At 35.4% G+C, this 22,031-nt stretch overlaps 1 protein-coding gene across 2 annotated transcripts in view; it reads right to left on the bottom strand.

Moving 5' to 3' along the window:
• Window positions 1-22,031, bottom strand: part of SYN2 (synapsin II) — a 148,771-nt gene that overhangs the window by 84,190 nt on the left and 42,550 nt on the right. For both annotated transcript variants that reach the window (XM_031609057.2, XM_090148074.1), the window contains exons 2-5: window positions 17,493-17,550; window positions 15,096-15,187; window positions 13,697-13,853; window positions 60-149 (exon numbers count right to left, since the gene is read on the bottom strand). In XM_031609057.2, coding sequence (XP_031464917.2) covers window positions 60-149; window positions 13,697-13,853; window positions 15,096-15,187; window positions 17,493-17,550 — 397 coding nt within the window. The remainder of the gene's footprint in view (window positions 1-59; window positions 150-13,696; window positions 13,854-15,095; window positions 15,188-17,492; window positions 17,551-22,031) is intronic.

Here is a 22,031-nt window from a genome sequence, read left to right as displayed (position 1 = left end):
GTTTACAGTCACTATTTAAAGAGACAGGTAACTAATGTAGTACTGGTTCTTGTACATACCATTTCCTTGTGGTTTGGATAGAACGTTTGCTCAATTAACGGGAACTTCTCCGGTCCCAGAGTTTTGTAGACAGACACCAGCTGGGCAAACTGTAAAGCAAGGCAAAACAGAATCTCAGGAGACCAATCACATTCTGCTGAAGGGTTCTTATACCATCGCCTTGCTTTTGGTCTTCTGTATTTCATAAACTCAGCATAAAATACACAAACAACATCTAATTTCTCTCACTTCTACACATCTCTTTAATCCATCCAAGCTATGACATCTTATACAAAGAAAAAAAAGAACATTATCTCTAAGAGTAAACCGTCACACCTACATGAAATGAAATAAATTGGAATATTGATTTTCAGACACCTCATATTCTGCATATTTTAAGCTGACTTTGTGATGAAGTCATTATAATACTGCATTTCCTACCATCTTCAATCCAAAGATGAAATATGTTTCACATTAATTTATCTTCTGGCACTTCAGTGACACTGAAAGGCAATTTTGCAAAATTGGAAAGCAGAGAAAAGCAATAACTAACCATGTGTCATATACAAGTCAGATGAAGAGGAAACAAGAGAATTTTAATTTCCTAGGCTCTAGCTATGTACCTTAGCCACATAGCCATTCTTCCACTGTCTTCGATCAACAGTGATGCTGATAACTTAAACAGTTATGTGTTATTGGCTGTTCTATTAACTTTTTCTCTCTGGGCCCTTTCCTCAATTCATACCCACTTTACCTATAATGTAGACAGTAGTAAGAACACAAAAAGCCAAGCAATATTTAAACACAAAAATGCAATCTTTTATTAAATAGAAACATATTTAAGGGCTGTTCTCTTTAGTGAGCAGATCAGCTCTTCTGCTCTAACAGTTCAAAAACCCAAACCTCTTGAAATTACAGCTTAGCAAATGAGGTTTCTAGGGAGCAAGATGACTTTGGCAGTCAGAAGACCACTATTGTTTCAAGACTCCAAAGCTCTGGCTTGTACATGCCCATGATGTGTATAGTTGTCATTATGCCAACATGAGGCATAAACAAATTAGCGCAACAATTTGAATAGCGGGATTTGCTGGTTACAAACAGGAAAAAAGCAAAGAACAATACAAGTCTGTCTGTGATGCGGTATGATCAAATGCTCTGTTAATGCAATTGAGGGTGAAGGGATAGTAAAAACCATTTAAAGGGAAAAAAAATGATGAAAGCTTTGCATTGCATATCCAGCTGGCATAAAAAATTTGTTTAATTTAGTGGTGTTTACTTAGGTTTGGTAAAACACATATTTAAATTTTGAAGGCCAGTGGAAAATACCTTAACGATGAATAGTTTTCACCAGAAACCTAAAAAATTCTAGTTGGATACGTGCTGTAGAAAAAAGACCTCAAGGAAAAGAAATATTATCACAGCTACCAAAATAAGGTGGTTTGCGAATAGAATTCCTGGCAACTTCTATTTATTCCTGTCCTTATCCAAGATCCAAATTTAAAATTTCGTGATGAAATACTGTCTATTACATACATGATTTTAGCCAAACCATTATGTTAAAATAAATCATCTAGCAATAAATCTACCCTTATGTAAAATTCTTTTTTAAAAAATTATTCATAGGATTTCCTGTAATTCTTTCCTGATTTTTTTTCCCCATTTTTACTGAAAGATGGTGAGAAAAATGACACTCTTTATGGAGATAATGACGTTCATCCAAGACATAAGAAAACTGTACTTTATATCAATGCTGACAAATGTTTACTTACTTAAAATAGTACTAACCACACATAATATACATGTATCACTCTGAAGTACATATAATCTAGTAGTTAAGCTATGGAATAGCACATAGGAAAAGTAGGTTTAAATTCCCTGAGGCAGAGAATATAAACGAAGTCAGATACCCCCACAAAAATGGGGGCTGATTTACCCCTATTCCCTACTGGATCTCTGCTTCACTCATGTCTACAATTTTAGGAATTTCTTGTTGAACTCTATCCCTAAATAAGTGATTTGATAAAGTCAACCCAAATTCACATAACAGTTCTGGCATTTTAATTGTACATCCATAAACTACTGATTGTATTTCCTACTTTCCTTGAACCCTACTGGGCAATTCACAAAAAACAGAATAAGTTCATTAAAACAGAACAGCAATTAAATGTGATCTACATTTTCTATATTTTCCTTTTGAGCAGTTAAATCAAAAATTAAAAAAGAAAACATCAGCTATACAGATTGAAGCAAATTACCACTTCTGAAAATCCTGCTCCATCTGGATAGTTGAGAAGATGCACAGAGTTTGCAAATACATTGACAGAATGTTGCACTTCTGCTTTTCTACCTAGACTGGGTTTTAACAGCCTGCTGGAAACTGCAGTAACAATTCTGATTAGACTTGTTTGTAAGCCTTACCCAAGGAAGAGGGAAAAAAGACGATCTGTGCTAAGTTGATCTAATTATTGTTCTATCTATAAAGTTTTGAAAGTGTTTCAGTTTACTGCACTAACTAGTCTGAACTTAAATTATGCCTTTAAATCACATTAAGGCTTATTACATTCTTACTTGGGCAAGAGCAAGCTATTTTTAGATGATAAACTACTGAATTAATATCTAATCCTGTGCTGAACGTTCTCTGGTATGGGATGTTCATGAAACAGAGAACACTGGCAGAACTACATGATATGTATATGAAGTATTTTGTAGACATATCAAAAGTCCTGTAAGTTTTTAACGGTTATGAAACAAAATAACTTTAAAGAACTTAAAATTTCAGCAGGAGTCTTCAGAGACAGTGCCTCTCAAAAAGAACAGGATAAAATCACTTTTTCTCCTCTCCAATAAAGTATGGCATAGATAAGAAGAAATAATAAGTCAAAAAGATAATGACTTTTTGACTTGATACAAAAGCTTTATGGGATTTTGTTACACTAAGAATAGAATTCCATAAATTTGACTGTGTGTAGTGCACTCTATCATGAATGGCTAAAAAAATTCACTTAGTTAATCTCAAAGATTTGAATAATGACTTGCTTATTGCTTTAGATGAGTTAAAATTTGCTTAATTACAATCATCTCATCCCTGAAATGGTCATATGTTTTTTTCTGAACAAACTGCAAACTTTTCCTTTAAAAAATTAATTAGATATGATGGTGCTTTGTGCTACCTTTAATAACAGCAAGTTTCTAGTCTCTCTTTCCAGATAGAACAATACGTTATACCATTGTCCATTCTAGTGGAGAGTTTCGTGGTATGTTGAATAAAATTTTGATGCAACAAACTACTTCATAGTTGCCTGTAAAACTGTCCCCTTCTAGGGAAGTGTCTCTCACCTACATATTACAAGACCAATTTTGTCAGAGATTTTCCTTTATTGTTTGTGTTCACTATCTATGCCCTTTACAATTTAAGGCTGGCTTCAACTGACAATTAAATAAGTCCAACCACCATCACTACTGCATGATAACAACCTAAACGGTCTCACGATTGTCTGGACTCCAAACCAGGTGAGCTGACATGCCCCAGCAGTAGAGAAACAAGTTTAAAAAAGTTGATTGCTACGTTGCCAAAAAAACATTGCTTTTGAAATTTATATCTTTGACTGCTGAGATGTATTTTATTCCTGTATTTCCACATGAAAATTTACCCTTTCCCAAATAAAAATGAAATGCATATCAGTGTTTGTGGGTGAAGTTGCTGAAGTAAAATTTTTAAAGTTTCTAACATAATTTCAGTATTTAGTATTTCTGAGAGCTTTCTTTGAACATAAATTTCTTAAAAGCAGATGATGAACAACAGTTGAAAGATTGGACTGTGTTAACCAAATGTTGCAACACGTTGACTTTTTTTTAACCCATTTCAGATCCCACCCTGAAAACTGTCCTGATGAAGGAAAACCATTTTTAGGCTGCGGCTTGTAAATCTGATCCTTCAAGAAAAATATGGCTGCCTTGTAAGAGTAAGAAACATTCAAAAGCACAAGCACTCAGTATCATTAGTGCAAAGATAGCAGGCACCCGGAAGCCAGCAGACTGAGCAACAAATACTTGTAGGCCCTTCAGTGGGAAAAGAAATTAAGTGATTGTGTGAAAGGGTACATTTGCCACATGCACTTTGTGGGAGTGAATTTAACCAAGATTTTTCATCATCCCTTATTTTTACAGTTCCTGCATTTGTATTTGCTGGTATTGGTTTTTTACTTCTACTACTACCTGCGCAGTATTTGTGTTACTCCTTTTTTTGTCATAATACTGGTTCTTTGCTGTGATTCAACTACGTTTCCTCTATTAGGACTTAGTAAACATCAAGTACTTTTCCAGAAGGCATATACACGTTTGATGTGTTGATACCTACTACGAGAACCACAGAGGACAGACAGCAGACTGTAACTTCAGTACTTTCTGTCAGTAGGATCTGACAGACAACTTAATGAAAGTATTCAAACTTTCAAAGTCAATTCAGAGTTTGACGAGGTAACTTAACAATGGAACATTGCCTACAGATCAGTTTGGGCACATTAACAGAATACAGATAAGATGGGAACTGACAAAAGATCTTGATGTTCCTGCAGTAGTTGGATTGTGAATGGAAAGATAAGTTACAGGGAACTCGCATCGTAATTAAAGCAGTAATTTTATAACACAAACTGAATTGTTTCCCAACCTTTTTGGAGTCCAGCCTCACATGAGAATATTGGTGCTGCTCACCAAGTTAAGCTGCCCTTCTGCACTAGTTTTTATTCAAGTCGTGCTGCTCAGCCCGTTGTTCAGGGACTAATATCTTGTCCTTTCCTCCCCTTCACCCTTGACTGCAGCTGCAATCTCCTCAGCTCCTTCATCTTCAACTCCCTACTTACCCACTGGGATGTCTACCTGCACCCACTGAGATGAAGGTGTTGAGCCTGTGTGGATCACATTGATCCTTCCCAGAAAGATCTGGGCATCTCTGCTTCACATTATCCAGAATTTCCACAGGCATTTATTTGATTTCTGCAGCTTTCCCGTGGTTTAAATACATCTCCTCTCACTTCAATTGCAATCACAACTGCAAATTACTGCTGGAATACTTTCCCATCAGTTATATCTGACAAGGTATTCTAATCATTAAGAACTTCAAAAGGATAATACAAAAACCACTTCTAAATAAAAACCTCATGCCCTTGAAAAAGATGCAGAGCTCCCACATATAAACTGCTCTCTTGAGAGTAAATTTTTTCTTTCCTCCAAGAGTTAGAGAAGCAGGATGTTTTAAAAAAAAAAAAAAAAAAAAAGCTAAAAGAGGATCACAGTTAGAGATAGAAAAACATTTCATCCTGACTTGCAAATTTGAGCAGCAAGGCATCTGGCAATACAAAACACCTTGACTAATGGAAGAGGCAGTGACAGAATGTCCAGACATTGAGGAAAGTGAGCTATAAGGAAAATATGAGAATTAAAAAAGGAAATAATAGTTACAAGCATAAAGCATAGAAACAGACCAAGTGGTACTTGTCAGAAAAGAACTAGTCATACCATGCGGCTGAGATCAAGATGACTTGGAACTTCTTATTTTAGAATGAAAAGATAGAAAAAGAAACAAAATTTTATGAACTGAGTCATTGAAATAAAAACTCTTTCTTGGGTGCAGTTGGCAGCAATACAAATGTGCAGTTGATTCCACTGTTATGGGAACATTGAGTTCAGTGTCCTCTTCAAGGAAACGTTTGTGCACCTGTTTACTTTAATGAGACTTGGGTGTGTGCTTAAGCACTTTTCAGAAGAATTTCAGTCTCACTACAATAAAGAGATTTTACTGTGTGGCATGGGTTTCCTTTTTGTTGCTCTCCTCCCCCAGTATGAGATTCTCCAGTTAAAATATTTTTTTTAGAAAATAATAAAATTTAATTCAATGAAGCTTCACATTATGATAGGAAGAGTCAGCTCTACAATGCGAACAGTATTTTTGCAGATATAACCCTCCAATTGTTAAGGACCCTCAGAAGTTAATGAAATTTTTTGCAGGTGCTCAGATGTCTCAACATGAAGTTCTTTTCAGAAACAATGCATTATTTACATACAGAACTGTTGAAAAGTAAACTCTTATTTTAAAACTGCCTAAATATCTTGTTATTTTTTCCTCTCTTGAAATGTGCATAGACACAAGCATGTGCATATACAAATTCATTCACAAAATTCAAACTCGATCAATACAGGCTTCATACCTACATGGATTTTCCTAATCTTCTTGCTACAAGATGAGGAAAACCAATAAAAAATTTTCATATTATGTGTTGGCAAAGCTCAGTGATGGAATGCTACCATCCAAGACAGGATCAGGAAACATACTCTTTCAAGTCCAGCACAGAAAGTCCCAGGACTTTTGAGGTGGCCAGCATCCAAACTATGTTATGCTCTACAGTGATATAAACTGAACTGTAAACTAGAGAAGAAGCACTTCATAGAACAAGGATGTTAGTGATAGGTATGTCAGTTTCTAGATTTATTTAAATATAGTTTCTTTCCAGTAGAAGCTAAGAAATTGATAAAGATCTGCTTCAACTTTTTGCCTCTGGAAATGTTCAGTGCAGTGAAAGTCCATAATGGATGTCAAGAGTTCCCAGTTCTGCTCCTTAGTACAGAGAAGAACAGAGCAAAGTGACAACAACTTTGCAAAAAAATTCAGGAATGTAGTGAAAAAATCTGAAACTACTTTTGCATTAAGTTAGCCTCATAGCATTAGATTAAATAGTAGTCAAAGGAAAACATACAATGAATTTACATATAAGTACTTCAAACAGATATATGAAAATACTCCTGTAAAAGTAAAATCAGTCCTGTAAAAACTAATCATTAAAGTTCTCTGCTGTTCTCAAGTAATTTCATGTGAACTTTCATATTTTAGGAAAGTAAACTTAAGCAAATTCATGTTTGCTTTTTATTGCAGGAATGAAGTTGCTAATTTAATGCAAAAGTAGCTTCAGATTTTTTTCACTACATTCTTGAATTTTTTTGCAAAGTTATTGTCACTTTGCTCTGTTCTTCCCTATGAATAGGTACAAACAGGAAATGACTGTTTGATGTAGATTCCTTTGTAACGTATTTAAAAAAAAATCAATAATTATTATGTTCTTTGCTCCAATTTAGTATTCAAACTTGCTAGTAATTTACTTTTAACCAAAAAGCTTAAAATGTTTTTACCTTCCTTCTGACACAGTTTTGTGAATTTACTTTAGCTCTCGCAATACAAATCCATCAATGTGTTTTAGCTTTAGCTGGCAGACTGAGCAAAGACACCAAGATCTTCACTGGCTGACAGAGAAGTAAACTACAGTTTTTATGCTTAAAGTTCTGCTCAGATCAAGACTAGAAGAATAGCACATGTGGACTGTTTGTTCTCTGGCTGTCTTACATAATACCTTCAGTTGAATAAGAGCCATGAAACTGGTTTTTAAAAAATATTCTCCCTTTGTGTAAGTGCTTTCAAAGAGGCAAATTGAATTTGTTGAGGGGACCGTCACACATTGTGATATGTTCAGACATTGTCAGTCATGCAATGACATCTAGTACCTAAGAAAGCAAATCTTGAGGAAGAGAGGTGCAGCTCCTGAAATGAAGGAACTCCTTTGCTACCATGGCTTCCTGAAGTATAAGAGTAGAAAAAGGATACTAAACAGCATGAGTGGGTGGGATCCACATACTCCCAAGTTTTGGCTGCTCACTGTCCCCAGTATTTTCTATCAGGTAGATCAACCTTGCTAGCGTGGTTAAAAACACAATTTATTTGGTAAGAAATTTATATTTTATCTCATTAAGACAAAATAGCACTAGAGATTGACTCATAAAATTAAGTTTACAGTACATAGATTTTCAGAAAGACTTTTCTTCTCATGGACATTCATTTTATGTTATTCATTCTCCAAAAATACTAGGACACAATATTTAAATGTATGTATGTGCCTGTGTCTGCCTACTGGCATAGCTTCAATAATTTCTGTCAACGGGAAGCTGGAATGAACAGAGCTTATTTCTTTTATATGCTTCTCCCTGCAGAGTGCCTGTAACCTTCTTGTCAGTGCCCCAGTCTGCAGCTCAGATTATGAAAGTATATCTTGAAAAGTGAGAAAGCACAAAAGTGCAACTTCTTATAGCGACAAATGAAGGAGAACACAAGTCGGGGAAAAAATTCTGATACTATCAGAAAGCATCAAAAGACAGTCAAAATCAACCTTCCAAAATAGGAAGATGAGAACAGAGAAACAAAGTGTTCAATAAGAGAAAGATGAAGATAAGTAAGGAGAAAATCTGCAAAAACAACATGAAGCAAAATACAACACATGAGGTCATGGAGTTACGCAAGTTTGGCAAAAGGAGCAAGATGGAAAAAATTTCAAATTTGCTCAAAACTCACTTGAGTGTTGACTCATGAACTGTAGGAAAAGGCACAAAGAGTAACTGATGTTTATAATACAATGAAGTCTGATAAAAGGAAAAATTATTATCAGTCTCAGAATGAATGCAGATGAGCAAGGAAATCACTTTTGACATAACAGAGTATACTATCACTCCGGCATTTCAAATCTTAAATAGCAAAAAATTCCTACAATGAAGTAAAGTCACAGTGATCTTTTGTATATGAGCTTACATCTGGCACTTTTCATAAAAAAATACCAGAATCTTTGAGGTGCCTTTAAAATACAGATAAGTCTGTTTTCTGGATCTTAATTCCACTCTTCCAGCTGTTGACCAGAAAAGAATTCCTATTTTTCTCCCTCTTTTTCCCACACTGCTGAACAGGAGAATGATGTAGCACTTTGTCACCATGCCAACAGTTTTCTTCACTAGAGGCTGAGTCTGCTCAGCATCCAGCCTTCCCACCCGTGCAGCGACAGACACCCTTCACAGGTTGTTATGTCTATGCAGCAGCTTGACACGCTACAGTGGGCTCCTACATCCCTTCTGTGATTATAACAAGTCAGGGCTTCAAGTGCTCCCACCAGCTTGGCAGCAGCTAACTAAGGTCATAATGCTCACATGTTTTCTGTAGGCTCTGCCATCTCCTTCACCAGAATGACTGTGTAGTTAATGTCTAAGTAGACTCTTGAATCCTTGTAAACCAACCAGCCTCCCAAAGTCACACTAAGGAAAAACAGATTTACAGACAGCCACGGATGCTGCTATGTTTTTCCTCTTCAGTGAAAGAGGAAGAACAGCCATCATGGAATCGGGCTGATTACACAAGGATTTTCTTCCTCTTCAAAAATATATCATTAGTACATACAGCTGCAAGAATTGTCATCTATGCTCTGCTAAAACATTATCAGTATCTGAACCTAGAAACAGCAATTCAGTTTCTGTAATGAAAATAACTGCTATGTCATAGCCAAGGTTTAATCAAAATAAAATATTCTATTTATAGCAGCTATGGACATTGAACCCTTACAGCTCCTGACAAGGAAGCCAGAGTTTGTATGTTAAGTAACCTCACCTGTTAACTTTATCTCACTTCACAATTCCACTTATTGGATATTTGCTATACACAGTACAGATGAACAGTTAGTATGGATCACTGCTAGTGATTTGTAGTACTGCAAGACTGTGCTTCTGTCATCAATATTTGCAATTAAACGTAAAAATCAAGAGCAAAGTTCACTTGATGCAAACATTTAAACAATCAAATTTCACATTGATCATAATAAGAAGTATGCAAAAATACACTGGCAAAACAGAACTATATATTTTCTTTAAAATAGCAACACAATGCAATGGATTTTATTCTTTTTTCAGATATACATTATTACCCCAGCCCTAATCATAAACATGAGATTACTTCAGGCATTGTCGTTACTTTCAGTTTTTTAAATTACTTCTGTCCTCTGAGATTACATACTTTGCTTACTGACATCACATACTACCAGAAAGATTACAGTCTCATAAGCCTCAGTGAAGTAAGGTCTCACTTATTTCTGGAATGAATTTTTCTGAAGTAATAAAATAACTAGTCTATAAATCTTGGTGTTTTGTCAGTGAGATAACAGGTGCTGCACACAGCTAGATTTGAGTACTATCATAAGATAGATTGTAAATCCAGCAAAGAAAATATCTGTTTCTGTATCAACTGAACCAGTGTAAATTAAACTAGGCCAAATTTATCTCATTAGAGCCTATGACATTGCAACATGACAATGCAACTAAACATTCCAATTATTGTGAGAAGTTATTAACTTAAAACAGTTCTTCCACAGCTCCGTGTGCACTTAGTAACAAAGAACAGTCTCTATTTGTAAAACTCATGCTTTTAACCTGAGTTCTGACATTCTTACTAGCATTTAAGTAGAAGCCATCTCTAAGGCGAGGATCATACATTTTTCATGAGGTAGGTGGTAAGTATTATCACAGAAGTGAAATAAGAGAAGTTTTGTAATAACCCAAGTCATTAACATGTTTCAGTATGCAAACACCTCACCGCACACACATTCAATTCAATATTTTCTTTGCCACAGTTGCTAGCATCTTAAATTTTCAAAGGGTTATACCGTGCTTTGAACTTTTGACTTGCATTTGAAGGAACTATGTATGTCCCAACACTAGCAAACAGGATTTAAGACTTGATTTTAGAAATGTTTTGACTGTGTTCTGGCAACTTTCCCACCACACTCCCATCTTTCAATAACATACAAATATAAAAGTTTAAATAGAAACTTGCTGACTGTCTATTGGCAGTGACACAGAAACCTGCAGCTGCGGATGCAGTGTACAGCATTCTATCAAAAAATTAGAGGAATTTGCAGTAGTTTCTAATGCAGGATGTCAATCTGTTTTCAGAGTTGAAAAGAAATGCTGCGTTCTATGTTCTAACAAAGGCAAAGACCTGTTACTATGAAGTAGAGTAACTTAGGAAACAAAGATCATGTATTTAGGATTCTAACTCTTGTTCTATTCCACGGCCATCTTATAATTAACCTAACTTCTCTGACTTCCCTGTCTACAAATTCTACACAGCTCTCCTGATTCTACACTTACGCAAATACAAATGATTGGTGTCCACAGCTAATTCAGTAAGTTTTCAGCCCCTAGGGTCAACGCAGCGACTCTTTGCATCACTTTGTGTTCTTCTGCTGTTATAGAATTTTAATTCACTTCTGCAAATTGAATTTTCCACTACAGAAGAGATCTATTTCTTATCAATTAATAAGGATGATAGTTTGAGTTTATCTATACTTTTACTTTGTAATTGTCATGCCTTTGAATCTGCAATTTTTATAGAAGTATTCATAAAAAATATCAGATCTTCCACGCTAATGAGAATTGTTCAAGGCAACCATGATGCACTGTGAAGAGATGAGCCTAATCTACTGTGCGTCTACGCACATTTTTGCTTACTTGCACTACTGCAAAATTGACATGGACACTCATGATTGCTAAATATACTCTTTCCTGATGCTAAGATTCACTTTATTAAAAAAAGTATGTATGAAGTGAAACCTATTTTTCTTCTCATTTATTTTTCTTTAGAATATAGTTTGCTGTCAGGATTTTACATAGGCAAGGTAGCACATTTGAGTTAGGGTTAATCTAACAAGCTAGAATAATAAAATAAACAGGTCTCACATTCTGCTGCATTACTTGAATATTTATGAGACTGGCTAAATCAAAGGACCATGGATTTTTACACTTTGAATATTAAATCCAGACATGACTTGTAACAGGTCCACATGATGTCTTGTAGTGGCCACCGTCCCTGCACTCGAAAAAGATTTCACAATGAAATGTGGATGAATATGGTTGTCTTTGCGTCTCCCATTACAACAGAGAATAGAAATCACAAAATTCCAAGTTAAAGCACAAACAAGACCCCTCATATTTTGATAAACTATTTTTTCCTCAGGTTAAAATTCTGCACTCTTTTAAAGTAGGATAAATTAAGGTACAGTCCAGTTATAAACTTATAAGAGGAACCACTTGCACGTTTGCAGTCTCAGCTGATGGCCACGGGTAGTAAAGCAGAACTGAGGCAATCCTTCTGTTACACATCATAATGAAAACAACTTCCATTCAAGGAAATGTGGCAGTAAATTTTAAAGTGAAAGATGTTGGCTTGAAACGAGTGACCTGATACTTTAAAAATTCTTCAGGATAGATATTTCCTCTCAAAATATCTAAGAGATGTGAAATGTACTGAGACTGTATAAAATTTAAGCAGTTCAAATAAAATGTATTCTGGCTGTCAGAGGTAGAAATAGCAAGGTAGAAAATAGTCAGTAAAACTAAAATCATTCTCTATATTCAAATAAAGTAAGCTTAGCTGAAAAAAATTTAATGGCATTCATATCTGGGCTTGGAAATAGTACTGAAAATTAAGCAAAGAGAATATATGAAAATAAATAAATTGAACATAAGCAGATGTGGCAGTTATTACAGCAAGTAACAATTTCTACAACACTCAGTTACCCTCAGCTATTATCAGAAAGGATAATCAGCTCATTTCACATCTGTGAAATGAGATCAGATAGAAGAAACACATCTTGGTTTGGGGTAGGAAGAGCCACAATACTAATGCCACCGGAAGAATATTGGGTTTCTTTTTACAGAATAATTATTGCATTTAAACATGCCTGATTCAGAAACGTACAATATGTATTCTGGAAAGCTGTGAATACTCTATCAATTCTTTATTCTCTGCTGTAGTTTATTGCAACACAAAAGTATGATAAAATTAACTGCAAGATATGCATGTTTCAACATTCTGACAGCATTCTGTGGTGGCTTTCAAAGTAAATGTAAAATAAACATCTTTGAGGCCACAAAGTATTCAATAAAGCTTTCCTTTAGTGTGAAGAATACTTGTACTAAGTTATTTTCTTACTTAAGCATCAAGAGGAAAAAAGCAGGACTTGCTGGCTACTTATAGCAAGTAGTATCCTTTAAAGCTTCATTAGGTCTTGGCAACTGAACACATTTATGAAAGGAAATGATAGTAGCATCCATAATCATCTTTTACTGCATCATATTTTAACTTGTTAATGCTAATTAGTTCTCTATGAACAAAAATATCATCCAAGCCTACCTCCATCACTACAAAGCGTGCAATGAGAAGCAGAATTAGCTTCTACACTAAAACTGTTTCAGTGATTCTCCAATGTGCCTCATTACTCCAGGTGTAACTGTAAAAAGGTCAACTCCTACCCAATGTGCCCAAGATTATGAAAAGAGCTTTCAAATGATGAAACTAATAGCTTCAGGTTTCCTCACTGAAGCATAGCCCCAAAAATTTTGCAGGCATGAGGAACACACTGGCTAAAAGTCTTTAAATTATGTTCAAAACCACAAATATGAGAAATATTCTCAGCTCGCTTTTCCCACACAAATTGTGAATAAATACTTTCCTCACTTGAGGAAGGATGTTAGTAGTGGATAGGCTTTCCATTAGTTTCCTCACTTATTTCAGTATTTATACCACAAATATTTTTCTCTATCTCCACACTGCCTACACTGTCTTTTTGGAAAAGAAAAAAAAAAGGTTTAAATACCTTAAGTTTGCTTTTTATTCCTCTCACAAATGTTTCACTGCTCTGTGACTTTATGGTTGGTCACTCAGGGTTCATGAGCAAGAACTAAATAAGCAAACAGAAGTAAGTTCTAAGTTTGCACCAAGAGAACTTTTCAGTACATCACTTACCACCCATGGTTTGTCACAGAAGTTATAGATTGATTCCAAGGAGTTGACACTAGGGATGCCTGCGTACTGCAGTCCAATAATCAAGTTTCGGAAATCTTCATTTTCTGCCATACTGAAAGAATGTTGCCGAACAAGGACAAAATCAGGTCTGAATGACCTAGCAAGAAAGAGATATATTGGTATTAATCAATGATCAAATTATTTTTGAGAATATCAGCATCTAGAAAATACTGCAGCTCTATTAAGAAGAGAGACAAGTTATCATGGCTTTTCAAGTTGTTTTTTTTTTTGCCACTGAAAGATAAACAAATCACTTATATAAACTCTGAATATGTTCTTGGTATACTTCTATGTCTGTTGTTCTCAGAAACTGATAAACAGAGCAGACAAATGCCTCTGCCAGCAGCCAGAGTGATGTGGGAAATGGATCTGTGCCCAGGTGTTCATGGAGGCTGTTCATGAGTGGCATCCAAGGATTTGTCTTGGGACCAGTGCTCTTCAACATTTTTATCAATGACAGACAGTGGGATTGAGCATACCCTTAGCAAGTTTGCTGATGATACTACACTGAGTGGTGCAGTTGATAAAGTAGAAGGAAGGGATACCATCCAGACAGGCCTGGGACAGACTTGGAAAGTGGACCTATCTAAACCTAATGAGGTTCAACAGGGCCAAGGGCAAGGTGTTGCACTTTGATTGGGGCAATCCCAGATAACTGTAGCCTGGAGAAAGAACTTGTTGGGAGCAGCCCTGACAAGGAGTTGCGGCCAGAAGGTGAGGGAGGTAATCTTCTGCTCAGCCCCTGTGAAGTCCCATCTTGCCCACGGCAGCCTGGTCTAGTGGTTGGCAATCCTGCCTAACAGCACAACAGAACTAGATGATTTTTAAGATTCCTTCTCACCTGAGCCATTCTATGATTCAATGAATAGAAAACACTCAATGCTATAAACAATTATTTCTCATCTACAACAGTCTGATGCATACTAAATCACCAAGACTGCATAAATCTGACAGAAATATGAGTCAAATTGATAACTCTGATTCCCATACATGTATTTATACCAGACTTAATTTCCTTTTATATTGAGCTTAAATGGCAAAATTTTGGTAGTGAGGAGCTGCATGGATGGCCTCTGTGAGAAAATCCTCAGCAGCTGAAGTCAGGTAAGTGCCAGTTTCCAACAGTTCAAAGGGGACCTGCTCCATTTTCCATGTGATTTAAATGTTGAGAGATTTACTTCCTGTCTCAAGATCTACTCCGCTGTTCAAGATTTTTGTCATGCTTAGTGATCAAAGTGTGTTGTATTTGTCAAAATCTCCACCACACATAGAAGTAGTACATCTTACATGCATAAATTATGCCACCTATTGCTTTCTGCTGTTATCTTGTTTTTCTTACCTGACAACTTTAGTGCCATTTCGAAATACTTGGATATCTACTGCATAATTGCCATCAGCATGGGCTATCAAGTTGATTTCTGAGAATTCTGCCTATGAAGAGAGGATTCACATTAGCCAATTTGTATTATTTTAATTTCCCCAAAGCCCTTTCTTTATGTATCTGAACTGCTAACAATATATATTTAGAACACAATGAGCACTGAAAGAATATTAAACCAACAGTGTGGGTCACAGTATGGGTAATGGCACAACACATTTGGATTACACATTTGGATTAAATATAAAGAAAAAAGTAAAAAGCTGTGTAAAGGACTGGTACACAGTAGAGATAATATTTGCTTGCTATCGTGTACAATAGAGATTAACGCAGGCAGAACAAAATGTACCTAATGTTTTGAAGCAAATAGCATAAAACCAATGTGAAGAGAAATATGACACAATAATTTCTTACGACAGTTGTGTTTTGATTTTTCTCCCATTCCCTTCATATACTTCATTACTTTTTTGTGCTTTTACTCTATTTTCAAAAAAATTTGGTGCTACTACACAATTGACTTGCAAAACTCACAAGTAAATAATTTTCTGTGTTCTCACACTGAAAATTTGGCATTTGAAAGGAACCAAATCCATACTCTAAATCTACAGTTATTTGAAATAAACGGACAGGATGTTTTTCATTTACCCAGTCTTTCATCAGCTTAGATTTCTCAAAGCACTTTACAATAACATTACACAGCAGAATAATTGAAATGCAGCCAAGTGTCTTCTGGAGGATAAACAAAAGTGTCTGTGCTATCCCAGACACTAATAAAGGATAGAGACTGTCAGAATTCTCATTAGTCTGCTCTTGAAAAATCGTGTAATTGAAGGTTTATAAGTGAAATCTGGGTAAGGCTTCAAGAATTTAGTGGTCAGTTAAGGCAGGTATTGACTACTCTAACCACCATTCCAACTCAGGGGCTTAAGTATGCTCTTGACTTCAGGCACGAATGTCTCTTCATTAAATTCCATATGCTTACATACTTTCTTTAATCATTACAATGATGTTCTAAACACATGGGGAACATTTAAGACTACTGTAAAAACATTGCAAAAGGTGGGAGATTGGCATGTTTGTATATTGTAAAATCTTTTTTTTTTTTAACCTGAGATTGACAAATAATCTCTGCCATTCATTAATATTCTATGATTAAGAAGATTCACAGTATAGATTTTGTACTTTAAAGGCATAGCACATGACAGAAAATATTGTAGATTATAGGTTGGATGCTGTAAGTAGTACAAAAATAAAATAACGCTCTTTAGTAATAAAAAAAAGAACTAAAGTTAGTAATATTTGTACACAATTTATTGTGCTGATGTATTACTGTATGTAGAGTGATTAAGAGGGTTCAGAAACCTTAAATTCATACTGATTTAAGGTAGATCTGGTCCTAAGAGAGATCATATGAAGGAAACTCTAGTCACACAGAGCTTTTGTTAATAGTAAAGAATGCACAGGTATCAGCACAGATAGCAGTCTGTTATGTGTGAATAGTATCTGGAGACAAAATAGCATTTTCTTTTTACTCTCTCTCCACCAATACTGTTGAAGATCCCTATGAAACTGTTCCAAGCCAACACGAGACAGATATTTAGTGGTGTAAAGAAGAGAGCCAAGCAAGGTGTTGTAGAATTAAAGCAAATTTAGGTAAGCTGACTTGAGAGTTTTTGTTGAAGTACAAAGGACTGCAAGTACACATCAATATGTCTGTAGGTTGCTCCAAAAGTAATGCCTCCTAATTATTTTCATGGAAACTACAACAGATACAAAGAGCACGATAACACCATTTGATAAAGCCAATTCTAAGCTATAGAACAGTATTTTATAACATAGTCATCACCATTAGCTCTACATTTTTTGACAGTGATGAGCAAAAGCCTGCATACCACATTTCACAACAAGCTGCAGCAGAGGAGGTAGCTCACTGTTGCTATTGCCACTGCTGAAACAGTCTCACTGTGCTCACATCTGCCATTTGCTCTCCAGAAACTTTCAGCAAGCATTGAATGTCAGTGGGGGCTACTTTTTCCGTATAGAGAAATTCTATCACACCCTTTTTCTCCATACACACTTCCATGTCATACATTATTTTATTAGACTGCCTCTTCTGCCATCTGCCACATACCAACAAAATGTAATGGAATACTGATGGGAAGGTTCAGCCTCTACTACCATATCACCAAACATCCATCTCTGATGTTGTGGGCCAACATAATAAAATAGGAGGCATTACTTTTGGAGTACTTTACACATATATATAGTGTGCAAACTACATATACATTTGTATCTAGCTCTGTATCTATGCAAAATAAAAACCAAACCACAATCTGAATGGTTGAGTCATTTAATTACCTGTTCAACCTTAATATCATATTCTCCATGGACCTTTTTTCCACGAAAAGCCTTGGCCCTGCAGGAAAAAAAGGGAGATAGAAATCAAGGATATATATGTGTAATCAGTAATACATGAAGATCCCCCTATTTCCTTCGTACAAAAATTCTTTTACACTCTTTTGTCTCTAATATCCCATCTCATACTGTTTTGCGATTCTTCCTAAGATCACTCAATGTGATTTTCAACATTAAAGTGTCATTGTAATTAGTTAGAAAGAGAAATTATGAGCTGTTACAAACTGCAGTTATTGTGATAAAACACAATAGTCCAATCACTAAGGCCTAAGAAGCAGATAGTTTTCTAGACTTTTGCAAGCTGTATGTGTAATCTAGCAATTAACTGCTTTGGAGTAAATAAGAATGAAAATAAAGCAAACTAACAAACAAAACAACTTGTTGAGAAAGCACTCTGTAGTATAAAAAAACAAAAGAAAAAAAGAAAAAAGAGAGAGATGGTATCCCTTTATCTTCTTCATTCAGGCCAAAGCTTAAAAGTACCTTTCCCAGTTTTACTAATAGCAAGTAAAAATCTGCCACACATAAAACAAAAATAAAACATAGAACACCGCAAGTTTCAACAAAATGTTATTCATTTTTAACATTGGACAAAATGTTATCTGTTAAACTAAATTTATCTTATCAGTGGAAGTTATTTGAACAATGTAATAAAACAACTCATTACGCTTTTGGAAAATCTTTTTCCCAGTGAGGCCCACCACAGAAAGAACCAAGCATCTTAATGATCAATGGCAAACACTGCACTTGGCAATATATTTCTTAAAGATCTCTTCAATTTTTTCTTTTTTTTTTTAAAAATAACTGATGGTAATAAGCAAATAAATTGTTTATGCTGGAATGTGATACTAAAACATTGTTCAGTAATGAGTTCTGTATGAATATGCAATTAGTAAGAAAATAACGAAGAAAGCATTTGTATTACTGACTCATACTAGTTTTTTTCATAAATGCAGACAAGATACTAAGTCTGAAATCCAGTCTTTTACTACATGAGTTGCATATTGAGGACGTTATCAAATAATTTTGCCAATAAAGAAGATAAATATATTTACATTATAAGTACATCACAAGCTTACAAAACTATTACTTATAACTTATTTTTATTTCCAAATTTGTTCTGAAATTTCATATAGGGATTAAAAAATTACTTGAAAACTGAAGATGTATAAACGAAATTAAGTTTTGTAATGCTATTTGTTGTGGAGTATCAGCTCAACCACGTTAATCTAATAGGCACAGAAAAACAAGGACATCCACATTACTCAAGACTACAAAAGCCACAGGGCAGAAAGGAAAGTACCATGTTCAAAGTTAACACCAAACCTGTTTCAGGAGAAAAGTGACCAATTCATACGGACAGCCAGCTTAAAGGTCTCTTTAAAAAAAAAAAAAGATTCACTGCTTTGTAAAGGATATTTAAAACTCCAGTTCTGATTATTTGTTTAATAGCAATGCTGTTGAATTTGACTGAAAACATGTTTTGTTAACTAGTTTTATTTACAGTGCAGCAATGCATACAATAAATACATTATTGGACATCATATATAACAAATTAAAGTAGAATTATGTTGGCTACATAACTCAGTGAATTCATAGTGTAGCTGCCCCTTTAACAATAAAAAACAATCTTAAAGTAATACAGTTTCTTCAGTGATTAATGGTAACTTGACCTTATAGAGACAATAAGTCAACCAGAGCACAGACCTTAACAAATGTCAGCAGCTGATTGCTTCTTCATGACAGGAAATAGATCTAAGAAACCACAAAGAGCCAAAGAGAGGCTCCTCTGTTCTTTAGCATTAGATTCATTGCATTTATTAGAATGTGCTCCAAACATTAGTTAAGGTGAAATGCTACCCCTTTAAATTTACTTTTTCTACTTCAGCACCATTTAGAGATGATGCAACCTTTAAACAGCTATGCTCTGGCACAATTCATCTTTCAACAAATGACTTCAGCTTTGAAAATAAACAGCATAGTAAGTACTGAAGTTATGTCATCTAGGGCTTGAAAACAAGCATGACAGTAACATTCAGAGAAGTTTAATTTCAAATTAGCATCGGCCAAAATTAACTATATAAAAATGTGTAATAATATTCTCCAAATGCTGATCCACAAAACAGCAAGACTTCATCTGGATCTCATTAAAAAAGAGCTTACAATGAAAACAGAAAGATACTGAGGTGCTGGAGCATGTCCCGAGAAACAAAGCAACAAAGCTGGCGAATGGTCTGGAGCACAAGTCTTATGGGAAGTGTCTGAGGAACTGGGATTGTCCTGAAGAAGAGGAGGCTCAGGGGAGACCTTATAATGCTCTACAGTTACCTGAAAGGAGTTGGTGGTGAGGTGTGAGTCTGTCTCTTCTCCCAGGTAACAGCAGTAGGAAGAGAGGTAATGGCATTAAGTCAGGGGAGGTTCAGGTTGAATACTGGGAAAAATTTCTTCACAGAGGGTTGTGAGGCATTGGAATGAGCTGCCGAGGGAAGCGGTGGAGTCACCTTCCCTGGAGTTGAAGAAATGTGGAGATGTGGCACCGAGAGACATGGTTTAGTGGACATGGTGATGATACCTTGATCTGGACTTGATGATCTTAGAGGTCTTTTCCAGCTGTATTCATTCTATAATTCTAATTTCAGAAGAAACTCTGAGGTACTCATATAGGAGTATGCTGTGAAATATAACTTTGTTTTATTTACCATGCTCAGGAAATATAGTCATGCCTTATATGATTGTTTTCCTATTTGCCTTCCATAAAGACATTACTTAAATAATTACCTTATTTTCCTAAGGGAAAATAGGGAATAGAATAATATGGTGTTATTAACTTATAGAACTTTATTGAAAAGTAGTTTGAAATTCCAGTTACACCTTATTCATCTCAGCCCTAAGCATGGAATATTTGTACATCAACTCTCATCACACCTCAGCAGAAAGGGAGTAATGCTTTCAACACTGAGACTTCTAGTCAAAGCACCTGAGTACCTTATTGGCACTTACTGCTCCTTATTACAGTCATTAGCATGAACTTCTTGTAGTCAGAATTTATGCCTAAATATTTCATTTATTTTGAATTTCTTGCTTCACAATTAATTTTCTGGACAAAAATCTTTCACATTTAAAGTTAAACAACTATGAAATATAGAGTTGTCATAGATACAGCCAAATATGACCTCATGCTATTTAGTTTTGGCAAGGACAGTGAAGCAGCAAGTAGTAAAAATGTTTAAAATATATTTTAAATAAAAACTGAAACATTTCCCTCAAATCACTGAGCAGCTATATACATTTCCATAATACCTTACTATCCCATGAAACCAATGATAAGTAAACAAAGCATTAACACTGGTACTATAGTCAGTTGGCAACAAAATCAACAGGAAAATTATTTCCTACCATGCAACAGACTTATGCTTATCCAGTTTGCATTCTTAAACACCACAGTGCAGAGTTTACCAGCAGAAGCCTTTAATAAAGAGCACACATCCTGTAAAAATATGGGTTCTAGTCCTGCAACCCCCTACTCATGTAAGTCTCCTATTTGCACAGCACCTCACACACTTAATTACTGCAATTTACCCTTGTTGTCAATTTAGTGAAGCATTGGTGGTATGATTTTGTACAGCATGCACAAGATTTAGATTAGCTTAAGCATTGTTTTCTAGTCATGCTTGAACAGTGGGATCCAATTTCTGTTCACTTGAGTAAGAACTTTGTACACTCAAAAGTAATATAGTGCCAGTTTACAACTGGGCAAGAGTTTATTCACCAATTAGAACAGTAGCACCCTCTAGAGTACACAAATTGCAGCCTGTCTATGCTAAAAAACAGCATAATTCACTTCAACCCAGGTAACTTACACATACGTATACAGTCTCAAATAACTGGTTCACAGGAATTTCCACATGCATATAAAGATTTTAAAAAAATTAAAGTGTCATAGTAAAGTTATACTTCTTCGCGTGACCTAATCAGTACTTTACTAAAGCAAAATGTTTTCTTAAACTACTACCTTATAAACTGTCTTAAAAGAAGCAGACCACCGCCACAAAATAATCACAGAATGTACCAACTCATGCATGACTCCTAGCGTTGAAGTGCTCCCTGCTGGATTGGAGTTAATTAGATTATCATTAATCTCCATTACCAGGAGCCTGTAAATTTGAAGAGCAGCATGTTCTTCAGCTCTGAAGTAAAAAACACAGCTTATGTTATCAGATTCCATAGTTCACCTTTATACCAAGCTAGTTAAGTTCTGTTGTTAATCACTGAGTTTGATGAAGTGACATATTCAGTGGAGACACTGGAAAGGAGACAAGGGTTGTTAACTGTGTGATCTGAGAAGTCACAGAAACTTGATTAATTTCATAAAAACAGTATGACACACATGACACAATTACCGCATGGCTTCAGATTAAGTCATGGCCTTGCCTCCTGAAGGGAGAAAAACACTGTTCAAGCACCAGCTTCTGCCAGTAACGC

This window comes from Phasianus colchicus, chromosome 11 (assembly GCF_987193195.1).
Source record: "Phasianus colchicus chromosome 11, bPhaCol1.hap1.1, whole genome shotgun sequence".
Lineage (NCBI taxonomy): Eukaryota > Metazoa > Chordata > Aves > Galliformes > Phasianidae > Phasianus > Phasianus colchicus.
Note: the sequence above shows the minus strand (reverse complement) of the source record. Positions and strands in the feature narration are given on the sequence as shown.